General features: G+C 34.6%; 1 protein-coding gene across 1 annotated transcript; it reads right to left on the reverse strand.

The window, feature by feature from the left end:
- Positions 1–2,458: 2,458 nt before the first annotated feature.
- Positions 2,459–18,286, reverse strand: LOC108774135 (putative inorganic phosphate cotransporter). The gene is made up of 4 exons (XM_018540160.1): positions 18,159–18,286; positions 5,344–5,570; positions 4,014–4,905; positions 2,459–3,661 (listed from the first exon to the last, which is right to left on the reverse strand). The coding sequence occupies exons 1-4, from the start codon at positions 18,181–18,183 to the stop codon at positions 3,333–3,335; spliced, it is 1,473 nt and encodes a 490-aa protein (XP_018395662.1). The 5' UTR covers positions 18,184–18,286; the 3' UTR covers positions 2,459–3,332.
- Between the last annotated feature and the right edge of the window lie 1,496 nt (positions 18,287–19,782).

A 19,782-nucleotide genomic window follows, 5' to 3' on the forward strand; every position in this document is an offset into this window, starting at 1 on the left:
ATTGAAATATCCTGATATAAAAATAGGATTGCTACCCATGAAACCCTGGAATCTGTGTTCATTTCTCTTTTTATCCCTCTCTTTTTTGTAATGAGGTTTATATATATCAGCGCATTGACGTACATATTATCTATAGAATGTACACATTCGGATTTCGAGGTGAGGAGGAGGGAAAGGAGAGTACGGTGTGTATAAAATGCAACTAAAGCAAAGCAAGTCTTGACGGTTATGCAACAACGTCTTTTTGCCGAACCGCATTTCCTGCTTCTACACGCAATCCTGGCAAAAATTGCATCCTCGCGAAATATCTTTGGTGCAACAATTCAAGCGTTTCCGCAAGGAACTTTTACGAATTTAATCGTCCGTGTGATCGTGTTGGCGCGTAACGTGCGGCCCGTGCATTTCTTTCGTATAGGAAAAACACCTGGTACCGCGGATGTACGCGTTGCCTAATTAAACGTCTGCTTAAAAAAAAAAATGCTGCCTGCGTAAAGCTCGTTAAAAATCAGGTAGCGCATAATTACGTGCGGGTGACTGTTGTCATTAACGTGTACAATACATGTAATAATATATGATTGATTCTCGAGCGTATAATTTATCCAATAGCAAATGCCATGTGATTAAATAAATGCCGGGATTCAAGCGAGTGAGAAATAAGTTGTTTAAATTATGTAAGAATTTTTTATAAAATATACATATAGTTTATATATCTAATATATATTTTATATATTTATATTACACATATTATATAATTAAATATAAATTATTTGTATATTTAAATATGCATATATTAATAATATTATATAAGTAAATATATATTTTTTACATATATATTATTTACATGTTTAATTATATAATTTATTGTATTATACATATATCTATATATATAAAATTTCACGAATAACGAAATAAGCGAGACGTCCACTTGTTTGGAATTGTGTCCAATCGGCTCTTATTTCGCGTGCAACTTAAATCTATAACTCGCATTCAAGATAAAAGACAAGGAACTTAGAGGAAGTCAAGTCCGAAAAAGATATAAAATATTTGATACGCTCGATTACGTTCAATTTTAATCGGCCGACGAGCAATTGGACGATTCTTTATATTTATCGGATACGATATTGTAATCGCAGAATTAATTACACTCACGTAGTACAACGAAAAATTCCATTTGACCTTCTTATAATATTATCGTCATGTCATTTATCATCTCTTACGGTCCCGCTGTCGATTACGTAAAGTTGTAAAACATCGACTCGAGACGTCGCTCGAGGAAATAATTTCGACGACCCCGGACACACATCCTGTGCATCGTAATCTTATCGAAAATTTATACTCTCTCCTATTTGCACTTGCATATCTGCATTTGTATTTCTTATCGAAGCAATTTAATTGATTTTTAATTGACACATTTAAATATACTTGGCGTGTTATATCCAACAAAATCTCGATGAAAGATAAAATTTAGCTAAACTATAATATAAATCTGATGTTGATCACGAGGACCATGTAATTATCTATTGTTATATTTCGAATATCATCGAAAAAAAATTTTCCTCTTCTTATATATAAAACATCTTCGATTTTATTTCTTGGATCGTAAAGTTTAAATTTCTGCTTTCTGAACCTTTACAGAGAAATATCGATACCGATAATGTAAATTGTAAATGAAAGAGCGATAACAGAGAATAATTTTTAAACTTCGTGGAGCGGTTCGTGAAATGTGATCCGGATCATTGACGATTAATAAGTTAGCATGATATAACAAAAACTGAATTAGCGATTTATAAGCCGCGTCACGTATCAGTTAATACTTTTATAATACATTTACTCGTTAACCTTCCAAATAAACACGGTAAGAAACGCGTATGAAAGTAAAAAATGAAATATTTCTACGATATCAGTGACGCGCATATTTCGCGAATGACGTTAGGCGAGAAAGACCTCAAATGGCCGTTGGTGAACACGTCGATTATTCCTCAATTTGCGGTACGTTTTCGCCAAGGCACATTTTTCGATAAGGCACGCTTTTGATTTCAACAAGAGGTGGATGCAATTGCGAAAGTTCACTTTCGTAATTAGCGTATTTTTAGATTATAGCGTTTAAAATAGTAAAATAATATGCGTCAAGTGGATTTTGAACACATGATTAGGGTAAAAAAATCTGCAGAAAATCTGCAATTTTCATGGAGTGCCATCGATGTCCTAGGATCCTATTCTCGAAAATAGTATACATATATCTTGTATACAAATAGTATATAGGTATATACATTGTTAAAATTACAATGTAAAATTATAAGTCAATTTGAATAAAAAAAAATGTATTAAAAGCTCAAATTTAGTTTATGATCTACCAAATTAACATGGCTGTTGTTTATTTTGAAATCAATCACAGAAATGGATCAATTTACAATTTGATACACATTGAAGTAAAAAATAACAAAATGTTATTAACTTAATTCCTATATTTAGCAATGTATTATAGATTTTCTAAATATTTTTCGAGAATAAAGCCGCTGATCGAAACCGCCGCTCATTTATTTATTCGATGACGCAGAATGTTTTACATTACATTTTACTTAATTGTAGTATATCTTTGAATGAACGGCACATCATGTACGCTGCATATCGTATTTAGCGCATATATCGAACGAAAAATACCGATAGAAAGTTGACAGGTTGATATGCACTCCTTAAAGCATCTCATTTGTATTCTGAGCCGTTGGATACTAAATAGCCACGTCTAAATATGACTGGATAACTCGACAAAAAACACGCTCGCCAATATAATCGATCGCTCTTTCACAATAAGATTCACTGAATCGAATTCTGTGAGATTATCTGGAAAGATTCGAGTAATAGAAATAAAGATGCGCGTGCAGTGTTTTATTTAATTAAATTATATTTATACTGTACATTTACTTAAACCCTACGTAATATGTACAATCGCTGTGTGTTGATCTATCGGCTTTAATTTACAGTTTCCTCTTTCACGACGAAAAGACTCGCTTGCGTAAACGTCGCCGGCACATTCAGCGTTCGCGATACGGGTTGACGTGAACTCGAGATGCATTTCGGCACCAAGCGACTTAATGCCATGCGCAAATTGTTATCCAAGGATCATGGACTAGAGGTGTTAATGCGCATATTTTTCGGGCATCTTTCCTTCACGCAGATGTGAGATCTTTGTTGAAAGTTGTAACAAAACGACGGGCGGACCTTAAGAGATCGTCGAGAAGGGACGATATGTCACGAGATTATTAACAAGTCAGGTTTACTTTTCATTTGTTAAAATCACTCTCTAAGGCACCACGAGGAAAAGCGTCATGTTTTCATGACTTTTCCGCCGATATCGCTTTTTTGTTCTTTTTCTGCAACCTTTCCTCCCGATCTCGTATGATGAAATCGGGGTCGTTCCAATACTGAACTTCGCCGCTGGCAAATGCGACGAAGACCGCGTTTGTTAGGATGAAAACACCCAGGACGATCCAGAAAACGATTCGCCATTGGGTCATAGTTTGCTGGGGCGCCAGCTCTCCGACGATGTATGGTGTGATGATCCCTGTGATGGCACCTGCTCCATTCACCAGCGCCATCAAGGTGCCGGAGTAATTGGGAGTGAGGTCTAACCCGTTGACTTTCATTCCGGGGTAGAAGGTACCTTTAGACAAGAAGAAATAAGTTGTTTTTAATCATTTCTCCAGGTTAATTGTTATTGCTCTTATTTAGCATGTCATTAATTTAACTAAAACGATGGAAACAATTTAACTCAAGAAGTATATTAAATTTAATTCAAATTTAATTTATATATTCACGTTGAAATCGCAGAAATAGATTGATTTATATTATTTAATAAATATTATTTAACTCATAGGATTGGGTTATCATTGCTCCTTTAATGTTTAACAATGTATGTGAAAAAAGTAAAGGAATATTTCGGTTCATGTATTCGTTTACCTTACAAATTGTAGTAATATTATCCGAGGAATGGAAAGTTGCGTATATATACGTACCCATTAGAGCCATGCCAATGGTAAACATGGCTACCACCAGCGTTCGATCGCACGAGGAGTAGGAGGCGGCGATAATAAAGACCCCCGGGCCTATGGAGGCAATTGTGGTGCCAAGTTTTCGCACGTTGGTACGCGACATGACGCCCTTGGTGATCATCCAATCGGCTAACCAAGATGATCCTATGCTACAGAACCACATGATGAGGTAGGGTAACGCAGAGACCAGACCGTTGCTCTTGATGGAGTATCCAAGCACGCTACTCATGTACTTGGGCAGATCAGTGACCAAGGTGAAGAAACCCCAGTCATGGCCGATTTGAGCGGCGATTAGGGCCCAGAGGGGCGCCGAGCGCAACATGTGCCGCCAGGGTACGGTCGGTGGTTTCGTATGAGTGTGCTCGTTCATACGTTCATGTAAAAACTTGACTTCGCGGTCGGAGATGTACGGGTGCTCGTACGGGTTATTGTAGCAAATTAGCACCCACACTGCAAACCACAGTACGCCAATGGCGCCGAACACGTAGAAGACCACAGGCCACTTGTACTCGTGCAGGATCAGGCCTGATATCAGGTTGGCGAACACTGTACCGAGCTGGGCGCCAGCGAATACCAGCGAACCGATTACCGATCTCTCCTCCGGCGGCGTCCACTGCGCCAGCATGGCATTCAACGCCGGGAAGGTCGTACCTTCGCCGAGACCCATGAGAATCCGCAACACGATCAGACCGACCTCCTCGCCCCATTGGACTACCAGCGGAGTCAGCAAGGTGAATATCGCGGTCGAAAAGATGCCAAGACCGAGAGTGTATTTACCGCCGAATCTCTCAGATAGTATTCCACCCGGTATGTGCGTAACAATGTAGCCCCAGAAGAAGGACGAGAGGATAAGGCCCTGGAGCAAGAAAAAGATATGAAAAGAAGTAAAGAAGAGCAAAACATAAGAACAAATATAAAATGGAAAAAAGAGAAATAAATAATTCAGGGCAAGAACACACTCATGCAGCACAGAATTGTTAAAAAAAAAACCTACGTTTTTCCCTCTAAAGAATAAAATGTACTGTGTGCTTATAGATAAAGTGTCTGTTGTATCTGCGTCAAGTAACTAATTGTTGTAAGTATATTTAATTGTTTGAGGAACAATTAAAATTGTGTCATACCCATGTGAGCGATTATATATACATATATATATATTGAGAAATAAACGACACAAAAATCAGCCGACACTTCGTCTATCGTCATGATCTTACCCTAAAAGTAAAGGGGTAAAACATGATAGCACATTTTGATACCATTAATTATAATTATATTAAGTGTGTAAAATATCTTTTACCTGCGTACGTTCATCCCAATTGTATCTCCCATCCATCGAATTATCCTCTGTTCCAGTTTCATTGGTTTTTTCATGATCATAATTGCAAGTTTCGTCTGTATAATTGTGTTTCACCGGGATCGCCATTTCCGTAATAGTGATCGAGAGGCAGACTCTCATCGAATAGGCATTCAGGATCGCCAAAAACCCCATGAAAGCAAATATCCATCGTTGCGATAGTCGCCCGCCTGCAATTTTCATGAATTTACATCATTAATATCTATCTCTACTATTGTAGAAAAATTAATTTTCTTCGCTTAATTTACTTTTTATCTTTTTCTAGTTTCTTTAACACTTATAAAATGATATAAAATAGGAAATTAAACTGAAATTAAAGTTATTTTACATTTGTAGAAATGAACGATGATTTCGTCATTCCGAAAATTTAACCGACTAATTTTATCATATAACCAAGGCAAACGCTATAATCACATACAAAATTACGTTGCTCATTTTAAACGTAAACCGTTTTTGTTGCGCAAGAGTATAGAGATAATGAAAAATATTATTTACAAAACTGTTAAATTACTAAATTTTTTTAAAAGAAAAATTTCTATATTATTCATTTTAATATCGTTTATAGAAAGAATCAGAAAGCAACGTAGGGTCGCGTTTAGGGTTTGGATGTATCCAGGTGTCATAAAACAATACATCTGGGTGTATTTGGATGATAATTCTAAACGCAACCCGCCAGCTCATGTCGAAGAGATCTTAGGGTATTATAAGTTAATCTATTCGCGCATACAGAAGTTATTTACGCATTTTCCACGAGAATTTACGCTTTAATGGACTTAGATCGCCTTACCATGCACTTATCTTGACTTTGTTATCCGATTAGTTGTCGTTTGTTTTACCGTTATCACCAATATGTTTTTTTCGTTTTTGTAGAAATAAATTGCTCGTTTAACACGCGCAATTTTTACAAAACATCATTTCATCAAGGAACCCCAAAGTTAAAATGATTTTTTTTTAATATAAAATTTAACTGTTTATTGTTAAGAATCAAAATCAAGTCATTTTGACTTTTGTATATTCTTTGTTGTCGCTATTCTACTAATCGCTTGTGACTTTCGCAAAACCTTGTGATAACGACAACTCGCAAAACGAGATTCCGAAAAATATACCTCGGTTTTAATAAAAAAAAAACATTATTTTTGGATATAAAAGCTTGTGATTTTTTAAAAAAATTTTGTCACCTTATAAAATTGAGCGTTAACATTAGAGTGCGTATTAGGTTTTTGAAATGTTGTATCAAATTTAAATTAGTTTCACCCCATACTTAAAGAAGTATACTAACATAAACAATTTATCATTATACAATAGGAATTCTTACAAAAGATTATCATTTAATAAGATTATTACTGCATTACTGCTATGAATTTTTCAATAACCTTACTATTTTAATTTATTGCAACATTATGATAATAGGAAGAAAACGAGAATACTATTATGAAGCAATATTGTAGATTTCCAATTATTTTATAGTCATGTATTTACTGTAACATTGAGAATGACCCGATCGCTATCGAAACGTTTGTAATTGTTTTAAATTAAACGTTCTTTATTACATAAAAGAACTCTTAGCTTTTCAATTATTTTTTTTTATTTTATACTTACAGAGTCTTATTATTATTTATTATTATTATTATTTTTTATCGTTTTTAAATTCAACAATAATAAAATATTTTGCGTATATTACGATAGAAGCGTGATTTTTCTGATATTGACAATACGACGGGACTTCTTCACAAACAACAATCGTCCGTTCAACCTTCGCTCGGTAATTTCTTTCGATTTGGTGAATGAACCTTCGGCCACGCGTTTTCTATTCCGCTGCTGTCCGTCCGTGTGTGATCACGTACATACGCACGCACGTGCCCCGACAATGCAATGACATACACATCTCGCTGAGGAGGCATGTCTCGCGTTCTCGGTGAATGCACGCTGTAACTCGATTGCGTCGGAACAAAGAGGGACGGAAGCGTTTTCCGGTCAACGTTTCAACCTTCCGTCTCTTCGAGAATTTCACGAGGATTGGAATAAAGCGACGTTTCTTTCTAGATAAAATATAAAATCAAGATGATATAGTAGCAGACAATAAAAAGAAGATCATAATGATATTATTCGATATATTTTTGACGATAATTTGGTAGTGAATTCTTGACAATGATTTTTAAGTCATTATTTAACTAAAAATTACTTACAAATTGTCATATATGTATATCGAATATCATTATAATTAATTTTTCTAAAATGATTACTACATGTTGATTTTATTATTTTGTGGTTGACTTTGGTTCTCTGCATATTTATACATACAGTATCAGATTAAAGATTGAGAATCAGATTGGATTCAACCAATTATGTAAAAAAAAAAGAATCAATATCAAGTTTAGTGAATTTTGCTTTGATTGGTCAAACTCAATCTCAATCTCAATCTCAATTTGTATTCCGATATGAAAAAAAATCCGCGCGAATTCCCAAACACAAAAAAAGTCACGATACCATCAAAACGACATTAAAATAAATCGTTACCAATTGAAAAATGATTTTTAATAATAACTATTTTGACATCATTTTATCATGACGACTTGTGTTCTGTTTGGGAATTCCGATTTCGTGATCGAAATCTATATTTTTTTCACTTGACCTTTGCCTATCATAGCGATGGCAGCTTGACATCATCATTCGTCCAGCTGATCGTTATTTCTTCCTCGTACGCGGCTTCGAACTTTCCTTGTCGGCGCCTTCGACGACACATCTTCCAGGATACACAACGACACCCGGATAAAAATTCTACCTGATTCCCGTTAGTCACGTTATTTACATAGAGAACGATCGACGTACTAAAACGCGTTCTTTTCGAGGTAAAAATGAGGTCGCGGGATTCTCAGCTATCCGTATTTCTAATTGCGTACGTCGTTTGCAATGAACGTCTCACGAAAAGTCAGGCCATTATTATTAAAAACGTTAATGGACTTTCTGCAATAGTCATTATTTAAGCTTTAAGTCTCAAGCCATAAGAAATTGATCGATCATAGCCGATTATTCTTCTGATCATATTCAACTAGTCAGTTGCTTAAAACATGAGCCGATATTTATAGACAGGTGTTCATATAATTCATTTTTATTTTAAGACTATCTTAAGTAACGTACATACGTCTTAAAATGCTAATAAAAGATTCCCTCTGATTGATTTATGATATCTTAAGGCTCATGACTTAAGACAGTCTTCTCGAATATAAAAATCGACGTATCATATTTAAGATCTTATATTTAAGTCCGTCTTAAATGCCATCATAAGTCAATCATACGCATATTAGCATTTTAAGACATTAACTTAAGACAGCCTCAAAATAAAAGTCCACTACGAGTACCTTAAAGCTTAAATAATGGCTTATTGTAGAAAGCTCCTAACTGATACTTTTTGTTGAAACTCCGTTTGAAATCGATTAGAAACGAAGCTTCGTTATTTGTAAGTATATATACACCTCTCCACACGTGCTGCTTCTCGGATATTCCCTTCGTTTATCTATTTCGACGCGCTTATCTCCACATCGCCGTGTAATATTTAATCAGACAATCATATCTGCGAATCCATGCTTCTAATTATGTTATTATTGATAATCTCTTGCTGTAAGCGAAGTAATCCTTATGCGATAATAGATTTGCAATTTGTGATCGGAAACACTTTTATCGTATAAAAACCGCAAGACCGTCCAATGCGAAAATAAGCGAGGGGTAATGAGGGGAACTCGGAAAAGCTATTCGCTTATGATTATCAAATAAATGAAAATTCCAAGTATTCGTGATTGGCGCTACATTCCGTTCGTTATCTGATTACTCCTACTGACCGAATCTCCTGAACTTTCCTCGTGGTAGAACCGCGAACGCACGGGGAAAACCGCGCGAATGTCTCTCGCCTTGGAAAAAGCGGTCGGCGGAAATACACCGTGTCTTGCGAAAATCGTCACAGAAAATCTTGACGCGTGTCTTGCGAAAATCGTCGACTTGATCGATAGTTAGTTAGTTATTACGCGGAGCAGTGGGAGATTTATTTTCGCGGAAGACGGTGACCCAGTAGCCTCTCGAGGTGGCAATCGGGAACAGGAAAAATTCCTGAAGTCGGGGAAGTTTGCCTTCACCCGAAGACGGAAAAGAAAGGAAAAAAGAGAAAAAAAGGAAAGGTGCGCTCGTGCACTCATTCGATTTGTAATCGGGAGATCATTGCGACATGATTGAGATAGCGATACTTTGTTTATTTTGGAGACTATTGTTAAATGCGTATTCGCCGATTATCGATATTAAACATTATATAATTGACTTTGTGCCGTGCACACAATGCACGCTCTCGATTGACGCAATTGTAGCGCAATCTGGTCATCGCTCTATCGTTTTCGTAGATACGTGCGTACTTCGAATCGTAACACTTCCTCTTCTCCCCCCTTTTTTCACCGATATCCCGTTGTTTCTTTTTTATTAGTCTCACCACGTTCACTCACGCACGTGCGTGAAAGGGGAGAAACTCGATCGAGCGAGTCCGATAAATATGGCAGAATGGTGGAAGGCCTTATTAAACTTAAAGGCTGGACTATTATATTAAACTTCCTAAGGAATGCACACAAAAAAATCAATAAACTCAAAATAACTTTATTTTTATTCTTAACGCCAATAAACAGTCAAATTTTGTAACAGAAAGTCATCATATATATATGATACGAACGTCAACCGACGAAAATTAATCTGATTAAAAAATCACCATTTTAACTTTTATGACGTTAAAATAAATTCGTTTCTCTTGATATGTTCCTTGAATAATTACTATTATATAAGACTTACGAGAGATGCACTTAACTCTTGATATCGATGCACTTAACTACTATTGTATGTCAACAAGATAAGTTGATGATCATCGATTTCACGTAATAATTGTCGTAAGTTTATTTTCCGCCAATTCATACCAGAGAGGCAGCCCGGAGAGATATCGCGCAGATATGTCAGATACTTCGATAATAATCTACTTGCGTTTCTATTCGTTCGCGCTCAAGAGGGAAGGAAAAAAAGTAATAATTGATTTAATTTTTACTAACTTTAATTACCCGAGACCATTGAATGAGCACAGATAGATAAGCGACAATTATTAAATTCGCAATGCAACGATATCATTGGTAGATTTATAGAGAATTCTTCGTTTTTTCCTTCCCTCTTGAGCGCGAACGAATAGAAACTCAAGTAGATTATTATCGAAATATCTGACATATCTGCGCGATATCTCTCCGCCGGGCTGCCTCTCTGGTATGAACTGGCGGAAAATAAACTTACGACATACGCACAATAATGTTGATTTACAACGCGATGTCACAAAGATTTTGTAGGATTTCAGGGATCGTACGAATCGCTCGAGACGCGCAAATCCGCGGGATTACCTGCTACTTTTAATGAGAGAAATGGTGAAACGCAACATCATCGGACTTACGAAATTATATTTTGTCGTCCCGATATAACTGCGATCTAAATCAGTCGCTATTACTTAGTCATCGCATTGCGACTCGGGTTTCTAAATACATGTGGAGATGACTTTTATTTTGGAATTTTTTTTATTTTCACCCTTAAGGTCTTTCTTTAAGAAATAGCATACATATTTATTTTTAAAGAAGATCACTGAATACAAAAATGAAGTAAAAAATTGATGGATTAAAATGGTAAATTAAAAAAAGAAAATAGATTGAAGAAATAAAATATTACTGATTTGTGATAAAATTGCTTCTTATGTGGATTGAAAAGAAAAATTATTTAAAAAATAAACACAATTAGACATGAAATATTATGTAAAAATAAGTGAGTTTATAATATATTATTAATTAACACTCTCTCTCTCTATCGTTAATGATTTATCATTAAAATTAGTAACAAGACTAGGTCTTGTTGTTAAGATAATTCATTGGTAAAATTAATTCATTGACACAAGACTGATAAAATCTATGTAGAAAAATTCAAAAGTTCTTCTTGCATCTACATAAGTATTAATCAATAAAATTTCTTCATCAATAGTTATTTTTCACATTATTAAAAATTACACTTGTTTACGCATTATTAATGTATAATAAGCAATTTCTTTTCAAACAGATCCTAGTTGAATCAAATAGATTCATATTCACCAAAGATATAACTTTTTAAAAACACTGGTATATATACATGTATCATTTGATTTTGAAAATAAATATGACATATAATGTATTATGTTATCAGTCTTTGTTGTTATAAATTGAATTGCGGGAATTTTTTTAACGATAAAGCATCGAATTATCGGAATTATTAAGGAAATTTTGCAATATCGTTTTAAATATGGTGAATGCTAAGGTCACGTTATCTTTTTTTCACAACTAATTAAGAAAAGGATAATGTAACTTTAGTGTTCACCGTATCTGGCGAATAAACGATATTGCAAAAACTTCCTGTTAATTCATAATGTTAGAAACGTTTTACTGTTATTACTGTTATATCGACAGGTAGAAAAACGGGTAGAAAATTTTGTTGGCTCTTCACGAACGTGCGACTCGTTTCTCTCGCATTAATCGTTATACGATCTATTTTGCACGCCAAGATGATACTTAATTCTAATTCCGAACTACTTTGTTTTCTCTGCGTTTATCTTTTGTTTATTTATTAATCAAGCGTCGATATGGAACTCCACGATAAAACGCGCTCCATAAAGATATGATAAATGCGTTGCGCGCTTACAATTCAATTGTTCCGATTACTTAATTTATAATATTTATACTATAAGATACGTCGCGTAAATAGTAGTCTAATTTCTACGGAAGCACTTAATGCGGCATAGAATCGAATTTAAGTCGGTTTAAATGTGTTTGATTGCACTTATTTCACTCCCGTTTCATAAAGTCTCTACTTCTTACGGAAATAATATTCTAAATTTAATTTGCACTGTAGTAGAATAAAATTGAGGGTTTCGATGGAAGCTATAGACGTTGACGCGGAGGCTGAGATCGAATTAAGCGTGCAAAATATCTTCTATCTTCACGTAAGATTGCGTTAAACAAACAATTTTTAATAGCACAATTTATTGATACATTATTGATCCAACGTCCCACCAACATTTAATTAATGTATCATTAATAAATTGCTACTAGGGATAAAGCGATACCCTCCTTCGCGTGTGGTTTCTCTCAAAATTGTGACATAATTCTCTCGTGCGATCGTAGTCGCGAATAATTGAGGCGAGCGGACGAGAAGGTGGCTCTACGTGACTCGAACGGATTCAATATATGTATATTTGTCTGCATATTAATATATCAAATAAAAAAATGGATATTATAATAATGGAAATTGTCGTGCATATTATATGTCGTATAAAAAAATACTTTATTGTAATTATAACGATTATATTTTATAGAGATTAGAGATACATATACAAACAAATACATTAACTGGTTTTAATTTAGTCGCAAGCTAATAGTAAACTTAGTGCGACTTTTTTGTTGACTTTTGCGCGTTTCTTGGGAATCACATTCGAACTTCATTCGTCACGTTGCCGTCGCGAAATCGAAGCCGCGGATTTCCCGATGGTAGAATACATCGGACGGACGAGCGTCATCAGGAATAATGCTTTATGTACTTCACATCGCTGTCACGCAATCTCTCTTAATTTACAAAAGCGCCGGAACGATCGGCGAGAGCGATCGTATTTCGCGGCACATGCTTGCGCCGCATGATTCCTGTGTATTGCGTGAAGTTTATGCAAACGTACTGCACCACGCACACGCGAGAGATCATGTATATATGCCCAAGTAAGCAGGATAAATGCATCAGCTGATCCAACGATCGATCTCGGGAGTAAATTTATAAGAAAAAAATCGCATCGATCCGCAAGATTCCTAATATCATGGAACATGAATAAATTTCGAACGAAATTATTCCGTTTTCCCTTAAAAAAAGAACACTATAGAAATCTAAGAAATAATTGAATAATTCCCATTCAAGTCGGAATCCATTCCTTGAATTATAATAGGTGTTCTGGTTATTTTCGAAAATTTCCCGGAAATTGCGCGAAGATAATACAACAGAGTCCGCAATATTATCGTCTGTCAACGGTAGGCTCATCGGATTATTATCCGGAGATAGGAAAGTAATACTAGTAATAAAATAATAACAATAGTTTGTGATATTGTTGCCGGCACTACGTCGGATCGAATCTCGCCGTCACCAGCTACTGCGCGGTCTCATTAAAGTATTTATAACTTTAACATCGCCCTTCAGAACTGATTTTAATGGACACCAAATTTTTTAAAAATTTAATTCAAGGGCGTTTTAATAAGTAATTTAAAAAAATTAGGTTTTTTTATTTGACTATTTTTTTAAAGAATAACATTATTGTTGTATATCTGTAATAGTTTCAAATAATTAAATAAATTTCAACGGATAATATGTCTTCAAATTTATTTATTGTGCGTTACAACCCAAGTAGCAAGCTGACGTTATATTTATCATCATTTTAAAATGACAAAAAATAACATTTTTAACATCATTTTCACGTTAAAATGACAATTTGGCTTGCTATCTGGAAATGTATATAGCAAGATCTGGAGGAATTGAAAACTGTGATTCGATAAGGTCTTCGAAGAAAAGTGCGATCAATTGAGTGCGAATCGAGTTTATCGGTCTTTTTATATATTTATGTAGTCATTATTAAGTAACAATTAAAAAGTTGATTCAGCAGGATTCTCTATAAAAATGTTCTTATCGAGCCATTCAGACTGTCTTTGCAGTAAATAAAATGACTAATAGCGATGATGAAACGCAATAAAATCGAATAGTCCGCGAATTTCCCCGTTTTTTTTTTTCCAAATTGTTTTTGCGATCGAAACCTTCGATTTGAAGCATGAATGACAGTCTTGCAATGGACAAAGGCGCGATCTTTTAGTATCAATCTATTGTCATTAACTAAGCTGAAATTTTAATTCCGTGGACAACGTAGCATGCAAAAAGGTTGTTACTTTATCGTAATCGACCACGCCGTGTGAAAAATAGCTTTTTGTTTGACATTGCTTATGAAGAATGCCGATCGCTTGCTGCCGGGCGCTATCTTATCTATGCGATATGCGGAAAGTGCTCGAAGAGTCTAACAAAGACTTTACCGATAATATTGTTGCCTCTCTCTCTCTCTCTCACACTTTCTTACTACAATAATTTATTAACTGTTTCGACATTGATTTGTCGAAATGATGATAACGAGACATTCGTTTCCGCTGCCGTGTTGCGATGCCGAGACGAAGCGAACAGAGACACGCGCTCGCGATTTAATTACCGTAATCAGCCCCGTGATCCTTCGTTATTCTCGAACAAATGACGGTAATTAAATGTCTGAAAATTAACGTGACAAGCAACTATAGACCACACGCGCAACGCAGGAATTATCCAGTTTACTTCGTATGCTAAAACCAAGAACCACGAGCGCGAAACATCGTCAATGTTTGCAGATATCCAAAAGATCGAATCAAACTAAAGTTAAAATGATTTTAATTTAACGTCATAAAAGTCAAAATAATGTGATTTTTTATTACAAAATTTGACTATTTATTGATATTTAAAATAAAGTTGTTTTGATTTTTTGTTGACTTTTATGTGTGTTTCTTGGATGATTAATGGCATAAGTTTTTCCCCTTTGGAGGTATTTGACAGTGAAAAGTATCGAATCTCCGCAAGAGTTTGCTAAAAATCATTTAATATTTGATTTATTTACAGTTATTAAATTGCTGTTTTCTTGTGCAAGGTAAAGAAACATTTTGGATAATATATTTATAATAAAAACAAAAGTTTTATGGAAAATTGTATATTATGACTCATTGTTCAGTGAAGAACGGAAAAACGCGCAAAAAAGTACATGGTTTGAAAAACAATTACGTGGTCCGCAATGTGAAACAACAATGAGTATTTAGATAACATATATTAAATTCGTGTGTGCGGTTAAAAATTCCATAAATTAAATTGCAATTAAAATATAGCATTTTCCACATTTAAATCATTTTCGAGAATATAAATTGACAAAAACTTCATTATAATCTTATAATTTGTCATGTGTGCAAAGTTCTTGAATGTACAAATATTTCAAATATTACCTATATTAAATTGAATCTTAAAATATATTTTAAGATACAGCAGGAACATCAGAAACTCTATCCGTAAAATATATCTTTTACGAGCTGTACTTTTCATCAATATTGAATTCAAATCTTTTTATCTTTTAAACAAAGTCAAATTTTACATTTAAAATCAAAGCTTCATTAAGTAAGATACTGAATGTTTCTTTTACAATTTTCTGTCACTTTTCAGATAACCTCATTACACCGTTCTCATTGAGTATATAATCACGTTACGCTTGATAAAAGCCATTTATTGAGAAAAAAAATGAGAAGACTTTTTTATTCAGCATACAACTACTCGCGAAAGATCTGTAATCGCACGCTTCGTCGAAGTCTCGTAACGAACGCATGATTCATGGATGTCACATGAACAGGAATGAACATTCGTGCCTCGCATTCCTTCCGTTTGCGAGGAATGTGAAAGAAAATGCGATCTCCGCAGAGGGATGTGATACAGTCGTTGATTTCCGCGGAAGCCGTTCGTTATGCGGCCGCGCCTGTCAAGGTTCGCGAGAGAGAGAAAGGTGAGAAGAGAAAGAAAAATCTCGGACGCGACCGACAGTCGACAAATAGAGACAATGAATTAGAACTTCTCGGATTTCTTTTCGCCTTTCCCGGTAGCTTTTTGTGCATCCGATTCTTTGCCACGTTTCCGTTTCAGCTATAAAGGGAATGATTAATTATTAGCCGTAGTACCCCCCGCGTTCTGCCGCGCGTGAATGTCAGGAAGTGATCTGGGCAAACAAACGGGTTCCACAATTAATGTCAAGGCATTTCTTGTGGTCAGGCGAACGTGAAAGCTTACGGATCACGACTGATTTTATAGCAAATTGAGATTTCTAATAATCGATGATCCTTTTGTGATGATGTTGCCTTTTTGACAGGTGATGACAAACATATTTTGCAGTTCTCTCCCTCAATTTTCTTTACGCTTCTATAAAACTATTAACCTTCAGTGAACTAGATGGAGTGTGACATATACCCCGGTAGGATGTAAACTTTTATAACTTCTTAAGAAGTACTGTGTGCAAATTACCGTTTCGTGTAACTGGAGTGAGACGTTGTTAGTCGAATTATATAAATTAATATACATATAACTTATGAACTTTTGATAAAGTATAGCATGAGGTATATATGAGCTCCATATATGGTTCGTCATAGTGATAAGAGCTTCCATATCTGATTCGAAAAGGGTTAATTTTATACATTAAAATTATTATTATTTACTTTTATAATAAAATAAAATAAACATTATTATAGTATTGTTTACTTTTATGAAATAAATGAAAAGATGCAACACAACACTCTGTGTTTACAAATTGCAACCATATTTCCCGAAGATAGAATTTTGAGGAAATCGTGCGCGCAATTATATTTGGCATGTCATCATATTGATACCGTATAAGTTATACATACATAATTTTGCCTACTTTTATATCAGCATGTTACTCTATATGTTGTACTTATTTTATTAATTATTTTATCTTAGCAAAATTTATAAATGTTTATTTTTTAAAAATCGGATTAGTGAACAGCTGGCATCCATTTATAGATCGTCAACGACGAATCAATTTGTATTCGGCAATCAATGTATTCCGTTTCACGCATGATGAGCATGATATATCATTTTATCCTTTATATTCGGTGAATAACAAGGATAAAATAATGATATATTATACACGCGGAAAAACAATTAATTTTATTGAAGTATCTAAAAATTTAGCTAGATATAGATTTGAAATAATTTTGTTTGGATCTTAAAAATAAATTATTTCGGATACATAAAGCTGCCTGTATTATCATTAATTTGAGCGTTGATAAATTTTTGACGATTCAACAAAATTATTTTCAGATATGTATCTATCTAAATTTTTAGATACCTCAGCAAAACTCGTTCTTTTCATGTACACGTCCCTAATGGTAATTTGTTGGCGATACATTGGTTAAACATTGAAAGTATACTGAGCCAATACTGGGCTTACATTTGTCAATAATGTACTATTAGGGATCATATATAAAACAGGATGTAAGTATTTCAACTGGATTTTTCATACCGCGGTTTTCAGATCATCGCGATAACTTCATAGCTGTGTTATCCGCTCGAGAGATTACAAAATAACTTACAACATTCAACGATATTATCGGCTTTTTTGAATATTTTTCTCTGCTATATCGACTTTGGTACTCGACAACTTCTGATATCGATAAAATAAATCATTTGCGCGCGCAACCGCAAAGATGAAATCGTTAATTTGCAAATCGCTCAGAATCCGATGAATAAGAAGATCGATCGAACACACAACCAGAAGGCAAGTACACGGAGGCGGACATACTGAAAAAAGAGTCTGGTAATATCTACCAAATAAATGAAATAAATAAAGTAATTTTTTTCTGTAAACATCTTATAGTATAAGTATTATTAAAACAGTTGGTTATATACTATTATGTTTGCTAATATTTACTAAATATTTAGACAAATAAAATTATTTTTAATCATATCGATCGCACATTTTATTGAAATTATTTCATTCAACACTTGATAGCTGTTACAGACTTCTTTCCACTGCATAAGGTAAGAGACTCGCGCGCTAGATTATGACGCGAGATCGTACTTACAGCACATTTTCATCGCGGAGATCATCCTTGAAAGATTAATTATCCTTGAGGAATACAACGCCAAAAAGAGTCTCCTCTTTCCTAATCGCTAATCGTTGAAGTCCGAGGGATGAAGCGACAATAAGGGAAGCTTTTTTTTGCTTTTCTTTGTCCTCCTTACTCGAAAGTCGCCCTTCCTCTTTCAAAGGCCACAAAGAGCTCTAAAATAACAAAGTTATCACCGCCAAACCGTACACATGTGTCGCGAGCGACTGAATCCGGCACCCTCCTAAGTTCGCTTTTATATCTACATTTGCTACTCGTCGCACATTATTCAGGGTGGGGAACGTAAGAGAAACGCAGGGTACGAGCGGCGAGGAGGCGATAAGCCCGATCTCGGCCGTGAATCGACCGTGTGCACGACGTTTTTGAGGTGTACTAGTAGGTGTACTATAGTCTTTCCCGAACTGTTTTTTCCATGCAGCCGTTGAACCTTATTACGTCAACACGCGACGATAACGTGTATTGGCTAACAATGGAGGAGATATGCGCCGATTTCATCATTTTATATTTTCCATAAGGAAACGTTATACTGTTATATGCTGCTTTCGAAGGGAGCGAATCGTGGATCGCGGTTTTCTAACTTGGGCGTATAATCGACGATCATTTTCCGTGAATTTATTCAAATTTTCGTACGATTTGGAAAATGACAGGAAGATGCTTTCTTTGCACTCTAAATTCTTAGGAGTGGAGTCTCATTCTAAAGAGAGAATTGAGAGAGCCAGTCGCACATTATGCAGGAAAAGAATGATTCAATTTTCAATCTTTAAGAGTAAGATTTCACTCTAAAAGTTTTAGAAAGTACGGATCTGGAGACCTTCACAGGAATGATTTTGCCTTTGACGTATAAGAGACCACTCGTCTTCCGTATAAAAATCGCGAACCTATAAACCTGACGAATTCTATTCACGTATTATCTCATGGCAAACGTGCTGACATATCGTGATTCTCGGGTTTTGCATGTAAATTCTGATTCATGTAACTCTATTTTTTTCTATACAGGCAAAACGTCCGATATTGATCGCGATATCGACGCTAATTATCTCTTTTGAGTAAGGTCACAAGGCCACTGAATCCGATATATTTTTCAATGCAACGGCAACAATTTGCGACCAAGATAATGTTGACGATCCGCGAAGTTCGCCAGCATGATTGATAATTAAAAAATTACGCTTTTGTAATCTCTATAAGATTTATAATATTTAAAAGTTATTTTTTAAAATTTTATATTACCTATATATGAGATTACAAAAATTACAGATAATAATATTGTATAAATAATTAATTACACAAATATAATACGTGCATATAATTCACGAAAATTATATATTTCTTATAATTATTTAATTTTTTTTTTACATTTATTTCATTTATTATTTGACATTCTACATTATATTTTTCATAATTTAATGTTTTTTAAACTTGTTGTATTTGAAAGTAAAAGATGTACCTTCTCTCACTATTGTTAAATTTTATCGAGATAAATGGAGCTTATTTTTATCGTAATTATCTCGTTACTTAATTTAAATCAAATTATGTAATTCGAGATTAATTAAGAACTATGTTAATTGTTAAATGATATATC

Source organism: Cyphomyrmex costatus, unplaced genomic scaffold, assembly GCF_001594065.2.
Source record: "Cyphomyrmex costatus isolate MS0001 unplaced genomic scaffold, Ccosl1.0 scaffold235, whole genome shotgun sequence".
NCBI classification, from domain to species: Eukaryota; Metazoa; Arthropoda; class Insecta; order Hymenoptera; family Formicidae; genus Cyphomyrmex; species Cyphomyrmex costatus.